Genomic DNA, 16186 nt, shown 5'->3' with positions numbered 1-16186 from the left:
AAATCCTAAGCCTTACTGCTACTCTGAAACACTGGGTCATGGAAGTACCTGACCATTCTATCAGAATCAGTGTTGTATTTTGCATGTTTTGAATTATCCAAGATCTTCAAGAACATATCCCAACCATAAAATGCAATCATTACCACAAGAAATAAAACAATTCATGTCATTCTATATACGCTGACATAATTTTATCATTAAAATTTTACCATTTGAAGAAGTGACTTCAAATGACAAATGACTCTAATCTTGGTCAAAAGAAGTTGACAAAATTTTAAAAATCAATAATAAAAAAAAAAAAGGTTAAAAATCAATATTGTCCCAGGACCCAGACTGTGGTCCTTAAATTACCACCTCCCACTGAAATGGACCAGTGCTTCTTGAAGAAATTGCTGCGTCCAGTTCTGGGCCTGGAAAAATCTTGCCATATTAGACATCAAGAAAATTACCAAAAGATGCTTGGGTCAAAAGAACTCAAAAACTCAAACAGCTTCCTTACCAGGCAATCTGACTGATGAATAATGACCATAAAAACCATGAGTTTTAACAATATACAAAATAAGGAGGAAAGGAGGGAGGGAAGAAGACTGCACATCACCAGAGGGATGCTTACAAAACAACTCAATTTTTTAAAAACCTGTAATTAAAGAGACTCAGCCACTTACCCTGCCCTTATAAATTCTATCACTAAATAACCAAATACAGATGAACACAAGTTTCTCTTTACACAATTATTCTAAGCAATATATGAAGGAGAAATGACAGAATATCACTATTTAGCAACTATAAATAAATTAATTGATCTAGGCCATATTTTCGTAATCTCTACTGACATTTACACCAGATAATTCTTTATTGTGGGCAATGCCCTGTGCACAGGAGAAAGTTGAGCAGCATCCTAGCCTCCAACTGTTAGATGCATATAGCACCCCTCTCCACTCTTCAGTTGTAAAAATCAAAACTGTTTTCAGTCACTGGCCCTAGAGGAGCAAATTGACTGCCCCTGAATGAGAGCCACTCATCTAGAACTTTCAACTATAAGAAATACCAAGGGTAGAGAAAAAGTTAAATGACAACACAAGGATGCAATAAGTGAACTCTAGTCTATGGGAAAATCTACAGGCAAACCTAATTTCTCTAAAATTTGCAAGAGAAAAAACAGGGAACCTACAGAGTAAGAAAGAAACATGTCATCCAATAACAGTAATTATTTTGATCTCAATTCAAACAAACTGTAAAAAAAATCAAATGACAGGCTCGGTGCCTGTGGCTCAGCAGCTAGGGTATCAGCCACATACACCAAAGCTGGCAGGTTCAAACCCAGCCCAGGCCTGCCAAACAATGACAACTACAAGAAAAAAACAGCCAGACATTGTGGCAGGCACCTGTAGTCCCAGTTACTCGGGAGGCTGAGGCAAGGGAATCGCTGAGGCAAGGGAATCGCTTAAGCCCAAGAGTTTGAGGTTGCTGTGAGCTATGACACCACAGCACTCTACCAAGGGCGACATAGTGAGACTCTGTCTCAAAAAAAATTAAAATGACATTTTTCAGACAAATGTGAATGCTGCCTAGTTTAATATTAATGATATATTACATTTTTAAAGGTATAATAATGTTATCATTAAAACTATTTTATCCTTTTCTTAAAGTACTTTGAACAATATATGTATGTTGAAATAGTTACAGAGAAAACTATATGACGTCTGCAATTTGCCTTAAACAATATGTGAGATGGGAGGTAACAGGATTTAGATGCATTAAGATTGACCACAAACTAGTGATTGTTAAAGCTAGTCACAGACTCACAGAGGTTCACTGTACTATATTATTATTCTAGGTGCTTAAAATTTTCCAAAATAAATTTTTTAGCAAATCATTATCTTTAGTAGATACTCCGTAATTCTATTAGTGAAAACTATAATCTGCACCTAGCTGGTCAAGGCCCAGAATCAGACATTCTCTGGAGTACTTTGAAGGTACTGAATGGCCTTTATTATTATTATTACTAATAATACTTGTGCTAAGAAAATTCCAGGTCCAAACTACTACTTCTGCTTGTGTTCCATAGCGCAGGACTCTGAGAACTTCCTTCAGGAACTGTTCAAGCACTAAAGCAGATCCAAAACTGCTTTTGTACATTGCTATGGGCCATACCTGTAAGGAAGGCGCACCTGCTGTTCTCCTGCCAGAGGTGGTAAATGGCTAGGCTCAACTGTACTCCTATCATTTCCATCAACTTCTGGTCTGATTTCTAAAGCAGTGAAGTGTTGCTCTTAATCAGCAGTATCTAATCTCTAGGTTCCAGCCCTTTTCAGACTATAATCCAGAGTATAATAAAAGCCCATGAAATAAACAGATCCATGTTTATTAATTATAAAAAATGACATAAAACTCTTAAGTGAGAAAATACCCAATTTTTTTTAAAGTCACCCCCAGAAATGTGCTATTATGTTTTCTTGGTTCCAATAATAAGAGCCATGCAAGCTATTAGCTTCCTGACAGCCTAGTCAAAAGAGAAAGAAAACTCCAAATGGGAAACATAAACATGCCAAATAACCCTCACTTTACAATAAAAGTATGGGCATCAGTATTTTTTACTTTGGGCAAATACCTCAAAATCTCTTAAAAAGGCACTTTTAAAATTCAATACATAATTTGGTCAACACTTCATCACCATTCAGGGACTTTTTCATATATGTTTATCTTGAGAGAGCAACACAATAATTGAGCCCATGTATTTAATCTACATGTTTACTTTTGAGGGAGAGTCTTGCTCTGTCTCCTAGGGTAGGTGGCAGTGACATTACCACAGCTCACTGCAACCTCAAACACCTCTGGGCTCAAGCAATACTCCTGCACCTCGATATGTAAAGTAGTAGGCATGTGCTACCTACTCTTCAAAAAAAAGTTTTCTTTTTTCTTTTTTTCAGACAGACTCTTGCTCTGTCACTTTGGTTAGAATGCAGTGGCATCATCAAAACTCACTGCAACCGCAAACTCCCAGACTCACAAGATCCTGCTTCAATAGTTGGGACTATAGGCATGCTACCACATCCAGCTAACGTTTTCTATTTTTTATTTTTTGGTAGAAATGGGGGTCTTGCTCTTGGGAAGGCCAGTCTCAAACCACTGAGCTCAAGCAATTCTCCCACGCTGGCCTCCCAGAGTGCTAAGATTATAGGTGGAAACCACCAGGCCAGGCCAAAATTTTTTTGTACAGATGGATGGATCTCCACTTGACTAGGGCTCCATCCACTACATTGCCCAGGCTTGTCTCTTAACTCCTGGCCTCAAGTGACCCACCTCAGCCTCCCAAACTGCTGGGACTACTCGGCATGAACCACTATACCCAGCCTCATATTATACTTTTCAATAGAGCAAATGGACTCCAGATCATGTTAAGAGTCACATCAGATTATAAACAAATTGTGCCAAATTGTGCTACTTGTCCATATTATTATATGTATTAAAGCGCACACACATACCAAAATCTGCAAACCAGAAGAGGAAAAAGTAACCACAACCTACTCTATACATTCATAGACTACTAATTTTGTTTACACACATATAACCCTCAGATCCTCAAATTGTATCTGCCTAACGCTAATTAACAAACTATAAAATTTACTAAAGCGAATTAGATGGATTTTGACCAAAAGCCAAAGTGACCAAAATACCTAGGAATAGCTATTAAACCTGTTATAAATTGTCCCTGTAAATTTAAAACTTATAAATTCAGACTGCTGGTATACAGTAGCCAAAAAGATGTTGTTATCCTTTATTATATTTATGTATACACGTCTCATACTAAAAAGGAACTTAAATGGTTTAAGTGGCAAAACTCAGTAGAAGTAAATTATGCTTCTCCATCATGCAGTTTGGACCTAGGAGTATTTACTTCTTTTTAGACACAAACAAAATGTTGTAAAATTTTTTTTAAAAAAGTATGTCAGATTTTTAAAAACTTAAATAAACACGGAGAATTATGTGACAATCATCACATACACCTCCCCCCCAAGGCCAAAAACAGAACCAAAATTAACCAAAGAAACTAAGAACTCAATAGCGTCCTATTTTCTTACATTTTCCTACTCACCAATTTATCATTTTCATTGGGCATTTCAAATACACATCTCAATTTGGAATCCATTAATTCGTCAGGTTTTGCCTCTTTCCACTAAAAATAAACAACACCAAACATAAGACATAGGAGGTATAATTGTGGTAAACAGGTTTCATCCCAATAGACAAATAAAAAGTGAGTAAAGCTGCTTGTCACAGCTGAGATACTCTACTGCACTCTGTACTGATCACCTTGCTATCATTATCTGCTGATGTCACAAAATATTTATATAATCCTACAGCTACTATCACCATCCCTTCAAATCTCACTCACAACACTAGCAATCACAGAGCTTTCTTCTTAGTAGTAGCTTTTTTTTTTGAGACAGAGCCTCAAGCTGTCCCCCTGGGTAGAGTGCCGTGGCATTACAGCTCACAGCAATCTCCATCCTGGGCTCAAGCGAGTCTCCTGCCTCTGCCTCCCAAGCAGCTGGGACCACAGGCGCCCGCCACAACGCCTGGCTGTTTTTTGGTTGCAGCCGTCATTGTTGTTTGGCGGGTCCGGGCTGGGGATTCGAACCCGCCACCTTAGGTGTACGTGGCTGGCGCCTTAGCTGGTTGAGCTATAGGCGCCGAGCCAGTAGTAGCATTTCTAAATTGTTTCTAAAAATACTGTTTTAAAAATCTTTCTTTCTTGAAATTAAGTCAGGATTATCTATAATAAACTTACAGATTTTTAAAAATGTAAATTTAACTTTAAATTTTAAATTTCTAAAAATTAAGTTGCTCTACTAAAAACTAAACAAAGCTAGTACTTAAAACTACATTCCCCAAAATAAAGTCTGTTCAACTTCTATACTTACCACAGCTTCCATATCTGAAGTATTAGGTGGAGCAAAAATTGTCTGTACCATAAACTTGTGTTTACTCTTTTCATTCGGATCATAGTCAAACGGCTGTAGCATTACTAAATAAGAAGAAAGGATATATTACATTTCTTCTGTATCTGTTTGCATATCATACCTTTTACGTCATTCACTAATATGCTAATTTAAAGAAAACCAAGAATGGTTCAAGAAACCAAACACTGAATTAGGATTCTAATTATTTTTAATTTCCCCACCTTTCTGATTTACTGTCTTTAACAACCCACAAAATAACAAATGGCTATTAAAAAACAAATATGAATCTATGACTACCATCTCTAAACTTAGTTTGTGAACATTTTAAAACTTTGCCTGCAACTACCAGAATGTCTATAAGCTCAGATTAAATCTAGTTAAAACTCCTAGTTGTTGATAAATCTAGTTGTTTTATTATCACATGAATTTAGGCTTCATTTTAGTATTCCATGATACGTAAAATTAGATAACTGGGATATTTAAAGAAGAAACGCATGATAAAAAAAAAAATACTACCATATATTAATGTTTTAATACAACTAATTTTTAAGTTTAAAAATTTGTTTAGATTTTCTAAGAAAACGAAGTGCATAAATAGCCTCTACATCTCTATAATGTATTCTGCAGTCCCAAATTTTTTTCTAACTACTTATGATTTTCAGTTTAGGTTTTTTAAGGCTCTGTATGGTTAGAAGTCATGCTAAACATACGTAATATAAATCCAATATAAGAGATTATAAAGAATAAACCAACAATATATAAAATATGCATATGGTATTATAAAAATTATGTATCTGCTAATATTTAGATTATTTCTAAGATATATCAAAACAAATAATTATGTAAGAAAATCTCAGGCCAGGTGCAGTGGCTCATGCCTGTAATTGTAGCACTCTGGGAGGCCAAGGCAGGCAGACTTCTTGACCTCAGAAGTTTAAGACCAGCCTGAGCAAGAGTGAGACGATGTGTCTACTGAAAAAGGAAAATCTGGCAGAGTATGGTAGTACATGCCTATAGTTCCAACCATTCTGCAGGCTGAAGCAAGAGGTTAACCTGCACCCAAGAGTATGAGGCTACTGTGAACTATGAGGAAACCACAGCACTTCACCTAGGGTGATAAGAGGCTGTCTATAAAGAAAAAGAGAATCTTATTCATAAAATATGTATGAAAAGACCATTAACTCCTATCGTGACTAAAAATATTTTTTCAAGGTGTCAATGCATAATAGCAGCAGAAAATGCACCAGGATACGTGCCTCAGAATCCAAAGAAGGCACAGTAATTGATATTCCATTAACAACCATAGGCTAATCATTATGAACCAAAAATTTGTGAATAAAAAGCTTCAAACAAGCCAGTTATGGTGGCTCAGGCCTGTAATCCTAGCACTCTGGAAGGCTGAGGAAGGTGGATTGCCTGAGCTCACAGGTTCAAGACCAGCTTGAGCAAGAGCAAGTTGCTGCAGGCACCTGGAGTCCCAGCTACTCAGGAGGCTGGGGCAAAAAGAATCACTTAAGCTCAGAGAGTTTAAGATTACAATGAGCTATGACACCAGGGCACTGTACCAAGGACAATAAAGTGAGACTCTGTCTCAAAAAAAAAAAGCTTCAAACATGTTAACATTATAACAGTTATACTCTAAATAAGGATGCAAACTATGTAACAAGAGAAAGGCAATCTCAAAAATATAATTATGTACAAATCAAAAGAACTAATCTATGAAACTAAGTGCTAACGGGACAGAGGGAAAAAATAAATCAACACGTAGAACAGGGAATCAGAGAAGGTTGCTGGAGGAAGCACAGATCAATGACTCCTTAAACTGACAGACACTCTGCTAAAAACCAGAAAAGGTAAATTCAAATTGGAGGAGAAAAATCTGAGAGCATGCTATGTAATCATTAACTAATTTTAGAGTTTTCAATAAGCCAATTGGGTTTATGGTTTATAAGGGGGAAAGTGGTTTATAATATACATTTTCCTAAGAAATATTAATGTAATGAAACTTCGGCAATCTGGAACCCTCAAAAAGTTATTCTGTAATAGTTTTGTGGATTCCTAGGCATCTAACTATCTATACTATGTGGACTAAAATAATCCTGTCTTCTTCCAATTTAGCTACAGGCTTAAAGATAAAGAAAGCAACATCTAGAATGTATGCATTGCTTCCTTTATCTTATTTACCATCCATCTTCCCCAAGAACTGATGAACTGGACTAAGCAAACACACACAAAAGGGTTCCTTCCTGGCCATCTGACCATAAGACTCCCAAAAAACATCTTTTGCAGAGCCTCCTAGCTCTTGAGTTTTGGGCTATATCTACTGAGGGAGGATTTAATGTCACCAAGAACTGTGTGGTCTGTCCTTCACTGCCCTTGCATTCAGGTTCCACCTCTCACTGTTCTCAAGGGGCCTGCTCTAAGTTCCCACTCTCCATATAATTTGCCATTTTTAATCTGCTATGGGTTTGAAAATTAGAAAACTGACACAATTATAGTACTTTAGAATTACTTGTGAGGATCATCCAATAAAGTAATTCTGTGGTGGTTGTTGTTAACATACACATTTCTAAGCCATGCCCCAGAGATTCTGATCTGAGGGAGGTGAACCCAAGTGTGTTCATGTTCCCCAGTGTCATCACAACACTAAGTGGGAGATGAGAATTACTGCCATAAAGAAAAAGTAACAATAGGCTCAGCGCTTGTGGCTCAGGTGGCTAGGGCGCCAGCCACATACACCTAAGGTGGCAGGTTTGAATCCAGCCCGGGCCTGCCAAAAACAACAATGATGGCTGCAACAAAAAAATAGCTGGGCATTGTGGCAGGCGCCTGGGGTCCCAGCTACTTGGGAGGCTGAGGCAGGAGACTCGTTTGAGCTCAGGAGTTGGAGGTTGCTGTGAGCTGTGATATCACAGCACTCTACCTAGGGGGATAGCTTGAGGCTCTGTCTTAAAAAAAAAGAAAGAAAAAGAAAAAGTAACAATAATAGTCTATGTGTGAGACTTAAGGTTTCTCCCAAGATGGAACCACGGACACTGTCACTTGCTCCCTATTTCCCCACTATGTTAAATATAGTTAAGGAGTGTAAGGGAAAAAAATCTAAGGGGAAAAAGGAATGGTGTATGCAGGGCATTAACTATGGCACCAGCATAGATTCCACAACAGGAAGGAATGCCATATATGACAGCAATCAAGCATACTTCATTTACAAGAAAAGACATACAGTAATGAAAAGTTTTCAAGCACAGGACACTGTTCGCATATTACAATGAAAGGCATAAAGGCTCGCCAGATTTGATACAATAGTCAAAAAAAAGGCACTGTAATTTTTTAAGCAGAAGAATTACAACACTTCTACAGCTGCAGGCAATGCATAATAAACTCTATCTAAATGAGAACGACCAGTAACAATAATTATGTGATTTTTCAAAGATAAAATGTAGTGGTAAGAAACAAAAGCTAAATATAAAATTTTAAAGCGAGAATACTTACTTCTCAATATGTACTTACAAATACCACACACACACAACATGAGGGTGAGAGATTTTCCTTAACAGTTTGCATATGGTACAGTAACAGACATCTTCCTTATTTCCCTCCCTCCAACTGAAACCCACTTACTTAAACCAAATTAAACATAATCTTAGAATTTCAAAACTAAAATTACATATATTCAGGACATGATTTGCTACCTGAAACAGTCACAGTCGACCCTGGGTCAATAATTCCACTGTTGGGCCTCACACAATACCGGCGAGGTGCTGTAGTCTTCACTTTGAAACACACTTTTCTATCAGATGGATTTCGCAACTTAAGATTTGTAGTGACTACATCTGTAAAGGGGCCTGCAAGGTTCAAATATTAAAGAGAAAATAAATTTAATTTAATTCACAAAAAAAAAATTCAAAACTGAATGTACACCAAATAGTGGCTTTCTCAAGGTGGTAGACATACTCAAGCCATTATTTTCTTCTGCATTCTTTTATCATATTTCACAAAATTTCTATAGCAAATATCTATTTGTTTTGTCAAAGAAAGGCTTTTGAAAGTTTCAAACTATGAAATACATCTACAATTGCATTCTTAAAGTATGTTCTTATCACATTACTGAATATATCAGAATTTTCCAGTGGTCTGCAAAAGTCTCTATGTTGAAGACTCTACACCCTATAAAGACAGAGTTCCTGCTTCATCTTAATCAGGTTTAATCCATTCATTCACTCACACATTTGTTAAGTGTTTATTACATGTATTGTGTAATATACACTAGAGACAAAGTTTTAAGTGCTAGCTCTGTACCCAAATAACACAAAATTACAAGACAAAGAACCCAAAAGGCTGACAATCCATTCCTGCCTCATCAAACCAGCAGAACCTCATTTTTCAAAAAGTAGGAATGAAGGGAGAGAGGGCTGCGGAATTAATACTTTGCTTTTGGTTAAAGGAAAGCCTAAAGTTAAGATTATGCAGATTAAGTTAAACAACAAAATGAGTATGTGTTAACTTTTTTTTAATGTTTGCTATTCTTGTTAGGGATTAAAATGCCTAAAGTCAGGTATAGGTTTAAATTTTTAGATATGTAAACATCAGTAAATTTAGGAAGTACATGTTTTTTGTTGCATGGATGAATTATACATAATGCTAAAGTCAAGCATTTCAGTGTACCCATCATCACAACAGTGTACACTGAACCAGACAGGTAGATTTTTATCCCTCATTTCCCTCCTACCCTCCCCCCTTCTTAGTTTTCAATGTCTGTTACAGCATTTTAACATCATGTATCTCTTGCTTAGTTCCCACTTGTAAGAAAGAATGTGTATTTGTTTCTCCACTCTTGAGATATTTCACTTAGGATAAATTTCCAGTTCCATGCAAATTGCTGCAGAAGACATTATTTCGTGCCTTTTTGTGGCTTAGTTGTGTGTGTGTGTGAGAGTGTGTGTCACACCAAATTTTCTTTATCCATTCATCAACTCATGGGCACTTAGGTTGATTCCCTATCTTTGCAACTGTCAATTGTGCTGTGACAAATATTCAGGTGCAAGTGTCTTTCCTGTTTGGTGGATGCTCAATAGTGTGATTGGGGGATCAAAATAGTGGGTCTTACTTTTAGTTCTTTGAAGAATCTCCATACTGTTTTCCACAGAGGTTATACCAGATTACATTCCCACCAATAGGCATAAGCATTCCTTCTTTACCACATCTGTACCACCATTGTTATTTGACTTTTTAACAATGGCCATTTCTGACAGCAATAAGGTGGTATCCCATTTTGGTTTTAACTTACATTTCTTTGATTAGTGATGTTGAGTATATTTTCATGTTTGTTGGCCATTTGTCTATATCTTCTTTAGAAAATAAAACTGTTCATGTCTTTCACCCACTTGTTGATTTTTTTTTTTTTTTTATTGCTGCTTTGGGTTTTCTACAGATGGTGGATTTTAGTTCTTTGTTGGAAGTATAGTTTGCAAGTATTTTATCCCATTGTGTGGACTGTCCATTTCATTGTGCAAAAATATTTTAAGTTTAATTAAGTCCCTTTTATTTTTGCAGCTGCTTTTGGAGTCTTAGCCCTAAATTCTTTGCCTAGGCCAATGTACAGAGGAGTTCTATGTTATCTTCTAGAATTTTTATGATTTCAGGTCTTACACTTAAATCTTTCATCCATCTTAAGTTAATTTTTACATTTAGTGAGAGAGAGGGATGCAGTTTCATTTTTCTGCATGTAGCTATCCAATTTTTCTAGCACCATTTACCAAATAGGGTATCCTTGCCCCAGTGTATGTTTCTGCCTGCTTTGTTGAAAATAAACTGGTTGTAGGTATATGGATTTATTTCTGGGTTTTCTGTTCTGTTCCACTGGTCTGTGTATCTATCTTTATAGCAGTATCATGCTCTTTCAGTTACTACAGGCCTATAGTATATACAATTAGAAGTCAGATAACATGATGCCTTTAGATTTACTATTTGTGCTTAGGACTGTTTTGGTTATTTGGACTCTTTTTTGGTTCCACATGAAGTTTAGGATTGTTCTTAAACAGTGAAATGGGAATTGCATTGAATCTATGAATCACTTTGGGCAATATGGACATTTTAACAATGTTAATTCTTCTAATCCGTGAGCATGGGATGGTCTTCCACTTATTTGTGTCATTTGTGATTTTCTTTCATCATACATGTTGAAAAAACATAGGTGTTTCACAGTTCTCCTTGCAAAGATCTTTTACCTTCTTGGCGAAGTATAGTCCTAGGTATTTTTCTTTATAGCTATTGGCAACGGTACTGAGTTCTTGATTTGACTCTCAGCTTTCCTATTAGTGTATAGAAATGTTACTGATTTGTATACATTAATTTTGTAACCTGAAACTTCACTGAATATATTTATCAATTCTAAGAGTCTGTTAATGGAGTCTTTAGGGTTTTCTAGATAAAAGATCATATTGTTGATAAACAAATGGTTCAACCTCCCCTTTCCTGATTTAGATGCCCTTCATTTCTTTCTCTTTCCTGAATGCTCTGGCTAGGGCTTCCAATACTATGGGGAACAAAAGTAATTACAATGGACATCCTTATCTTATTCTGGTTCTTAGGAAGAATGCTTTCAACTTTTCCGTATTCTGTATAACGTTGGCTGTAGGTACGTCATATACAGCTTTTATTACATTAAGGTTTACATACCTTGTTTGCTGAGGCTTTTTATCATGAAGGGGTGCTGGATCTTACTGAACGCTTTCTCTTTATCTATTGAGATGATCATATGATTTTTGCTTTTAATCTGTTTATATAGTAACATTTCTGGGTTTGTATATGATGAACCATCCTTGTATCCCTGGGATAAAGTCCACTTGACCATGGGCAATTATCTTTTTATTGTGTCATTTGGTTTGGTTTTCTGGTGTTTTGGTGAGGACTTTTACATCTATGTTCATAAGGGACATTAGTCTATAGTTTTTATTTTGTTGTGTCCTTTCCTAATGTTGGTATCAAGGTGACACTGGCTTCACAGAATGAGTTAGGAAAGATTCCCTCTTTCTCAATGTTATGGAACAGTTTCAGTAGGACAGCTGCCCATTCACAGGCCTGGTAGAATCTGGCAGTGAACCCCGGCTTTTCTTTATTTTTGGCCCGGGGTGGGGGGGGTAGGGTGTTATTACTGTTTCAATCTTTCTACTCATTACTTGTTTGTTTAGAATTCTACTGCTTCCCAATTAAAGAATAGTGAGGCTGCACGTTTCAAAAACTGTACCCATTTCCTTTAGATGTTCTAGTTCATGTGCATAAAGGTTTTCACAGTAAGTCTCCAAACATTTGTATGTCTGTGGTATGTAATATCTCCAGAATATTTCATTTCTGACTGAACTTATGTGACTACCTTCTCTTCTATTTCCAACTAATTTACTTAATGGTATAGTGACTTTATCTTTTCAAAGAACCAACTTTTTGTTTTGTTGACTCTTTGTATTTGTTTTGAGTTTCATTTTGTTCTGCTCTGATCTTAGTTATTTCTTCTGTCAGCTTTGGGTTTGGTTTATTCTACTTTTTCTAGTTCCTCAAGGTGTGATAGTACGTAATTTGTGATCTTTTTGATGTAGCCACTTAGTGCCACAAACATTCTTCTTAGCACTGCTTTTGCTGTATCCCAGAGATTTTTGTAAACTTCTGTCACCTGGGATCATTCAATTCTATAGATTTCCATTCTGATTTCATCACTGACCCAAGAATCATCCAGCAGCACATTGTTTAATTTCCATGTACTTACGTAGTTTGTGAGCTCCCTCTTGCAATTTCTGTTTTTATTCCACCATGGTCTCCAAAGAAACATTTGGATTTTTCGAAATTTGCTAAGACTTTTTTTGTGGCCTAATCTGTGATCTATCTTGGAAAATGCCCCATGTGCTAATGAGATTCTGCTACTCTGTAGATTTGGAGTAGAATGTTCTATAAATGTCTATTAAGTCCATTATTCTCCCATTTAAGTCAAGGGTGCACTGATTTATTGCCTTGATGATTTCTCTAGTTCTGTCAGTGGAGTGCTGAAATTCCTGGCTACTACAATGCTGCTATTTCTTTCCTTACATCAGACTGGTGCAAATATAACTGCAATTTTTGCATTGTTGAAATTTGCTGTTTGATACTAGAATACATTTCTTTTTCTTTCTTTTTTTTTTTCTCTTTGAGACAGAGTCTCACTTTGTCACCCTGGGTAGACAGCCATGGTATCATAGCTCACAGCAACCTCAAACTCTTGAGCTTAAGAGATTTTCTTGCCTCAACCTCCCAAATAGCTGAGACTCCAGGCGCCCACCACAATGCCTGGCTATTTTTAGAGACAGAGTCTCTTGCTCTGGCTTAGGCTGGTCTTGAACCTGTGAGCTCAGGCAATCCACCTGCCTCAGCCTACCAAAGTGCTAGGATTACAGGTGTGAGCCACCATGTCTGGCCTGGAATACATTCTAGATAATGTGGTTATGCTACACATTTTAATGTGCATTTCTCACTTTGTTTTTTGCTTCATCATTTTTTATTACTTGCTGTTTATTTTATATTTAGACTAGGGAAATAATGTTAGACAAAAAGGAAATTTGAGTTAATTTTCCTTATTCTAGTTCAAAATGGGTCATAAAGCAGCAGAGACAACTCACAACATCAACAACGCATTTGCCCCAAGAACTGCTAACAAGTGTACAGTGCAATGGTAGTTCAAGAAGTTATGCAAAGTAAAGAGAGCTTTGAAGATGAGGAGTGTAGTGAAGGCCATCACAAGTTGACAATGACCAACTGAGAGCAACCGTGGAAGCTGATCCTCTTGACGACTACATGAGAAGCTACCAAAGAACTCAACATTGACCATTCTAAGGTTGTTTGGCTTCTGAAGCCAACTGCAAAGGTGAAAAAGTCAATAAGTGGATGCCTCTTATGAACCGACCAAAAATCAGAAAAACTGTCATCTTCAAGTGTCATCATCTTCTATTCTACACAACAAACCATTTCTTGACTGGACTGTGATGTTCAACATAAAGTAGATTTTATATAACAACTAGTGGCAACTAGCTAAGTGGTTAGACCAAAAAGAACCTCCAAAGCATTCCCAAAGCCAAACTGGAACCCAAAAGGTGAAAGTCACTGTTTGCTGCCAGTCTGATCCACTATAGCATTCTCCAGTGAAACCATTACATCTGAGAAGTAAGTATACTCCGCAAATCGTTGAGAGGCACCAAAGACTGCAACCCCTATACCCAGGACTGGTCAACAAAAAGGGTCCAACTCTTCTCCACAACACACAACCACACACTGCACAACCAACACTTTAAAAGGTGAATGAATTGGGCTATGAAGTTTAGCCTCATCTGCCATATTCACCGAATCTTTGCATCTCATCAACTTTTTGCAGGGGAAACGCTTCCACAACCAGCTTGATGCAGAAAATGCTAAGAGTTCACTGAATCCCAAAGGACGGATTTTTATGCTACAGGAATAAACACTTATTTCTCATTGGTAACAATGTTAATTGTCATGGTTCCTATTTTGATTAATAAAGATGTGTTTGACAGCTACTCTGGAGGCTGAAGCAAGGGAATCGCTTGAGCCTAAGAGTTTGAGGTTGCTGTGAGCTATGATGCCACAGCACTCTACCAGGAGTAACAAAGTGAGACTCTGTCTCAATTTAAAAAAAAAAAAAAATGTGCTGAGCCTAGTTATAATGATTTAAAATTCATGGCCCAAAACCACAATTACTTTTGCACCAACCTAGCAGAATTTGTTTTGTGAATCTGGGAGCTCTTGTGCTAGGTGTATATATATGTAAGATTCTTAATATGTAAGACTTACTGAATTGATCCCTTTATGATTATGTAATATTACTGTCTTTTTTTAACTACTGCTGATTTAAAGTCTATTTTACCTTATACAAGAATATCTACTCCTGCTCACTTTTGGTTTCCATCTGCATAAATTTTTTGTTCTATCCCTTTACCTTGTGTCTATAAAAATCTTTAAAAGTTAAATGGGTTCCTCAGAGACAGCATGTATTTGTGTTTTTTATCCATTCAGCCAATATATATATTTTTAAGTGGGGCATTTATATTCACTGTTAGCACTGATGTTTAAAGTATTGTTCTGGCTCGGTGCCCGTAGCACAGCGACTAGGGCGCCAGCCACATACACAGAAGCTGAAGGGTTCAAACCCCACCCCAGGGGTTTGCTAAAACTACAATGGCAACTGTAACAAAAAATAGCTGGGCATTGTGGAGGGCACCTGTAGTCCCAGATACTTGGGAGGCTGGGGCAAGAGAATCACTTGAGCCCAAGAGTTTGAGGTTGCTGTGATGTCACAGCACTCTACCAAGAGCAACATAGTGAGACTCTGTCTCAAAAAAAATAAAATACTGTTCTGTTCATCATGGTGATTGTTACCTAGTTGCTTGTTTTCTCCCTTGTGCTACTGCTTTATAAGAGCTTTGAGTGTTTTTACAAACAAAGCTCTTTTAAGCATTTTTTCTTAGGCAGGTCTAGTGGTGACAAATTCCCTTAACACTTGCTTGTCTGGGAAAGACTATTTTTTCTTGCCTTTATGAAACAATTTTGCAGGATACAAAATTTTCAGCTGGCAGTTAATCTGTTTAAAACTAAAAATGGAACCTCAATTCCTTCTGATTACAAGGTTTCTAATGAAAAGTCTGCTGTTAATCTGATGGGTTTTCAAGTTATTTGATGCTTTTGTCTCACAGCTGGTATAATCTCCTTCATTTTGACTTTGGCCAGACTGATGACTATACGCCTTGATATCCTATTTGCCACAAATTTTCCAGGTGTTTGACACCCTTCTTATATATACATGTCTAAATCTATAGCAACACCAGGAATTATTCCCTCAAATCAATTTTCTATGCTTTTTACTTTTTCTTCTTCCCCCTCAGAGAAATGACTCATTATTATTCACTTTATATAGCCCCATTTTTCTCTGAGAGATTTTTGATTCTTGTTGAATCTTTCATTCTTCATTTTTGACTCAACTGGGTTAAGTTGAAAGCCTAATCTTCAATGTCTGAAACTGTTTCTTCTTCTTGGTCTCATCTATCTCTAAAACTTTCTACTTTATTTTGAAATTTTCAAAATGACTCATTTCTAGAAGTTCCGTCACATTTTATCTTATATTATCTAAATCTTCAGTGAATTTTTCATTCATGTCTTGAATATTTTTGTTGTTTCTTTGTAGTGGTTTT

General features: G+C 36.7%; 1 protein-coding gene across 2 annotated transcripts in view; it reads right to left on the bottom strand.

Moving 5' to 3' along the window:
• Positions 1-16186, bottom strand: part of VAPA (VAMP associated protein A) — a 49999-nt gene that overhangs the window by 12824 nt on the left and 20989 nt on the right. For both annotated transcript variants that reach the window (XM_003801007.2, XM_003801006.2), the window contains exons 2-4: positions 8657-8809; positions 4926-5029; positions 4097-4177 (exon numbers count right to left, since the gene is read on the bottom strand). In XM_003801007.2, the coding sequence (XP_003801055.1) occupies positions 4097-4177; positions 4926-5029; positions 8657-8809 (338 nt within the window). The remainder of the gene's footprint in view (positions 1-4096; positions 4178-4925; positions 5030-8656; positions 8810-16186) is intronic.

Source organism: Otolemur garnettii, unplaced genomic scaffold (genome assembly GCF_000181295.1).
Source record: "Otolemur garnettii isolate 467f Iridium unplaced genomic scaffold, OtoGar3 scaffold00193, whole genome shotgun sequence".
Lineage (NCBI taxonomy): Eukaryota > Metazoa > Chordata > Mammalia > Primates > Galagidae > Otolemur > Otolemur garnettii.
This window is presented reverse-complemented; position numbering and strand designations above follow the sequence as displayed.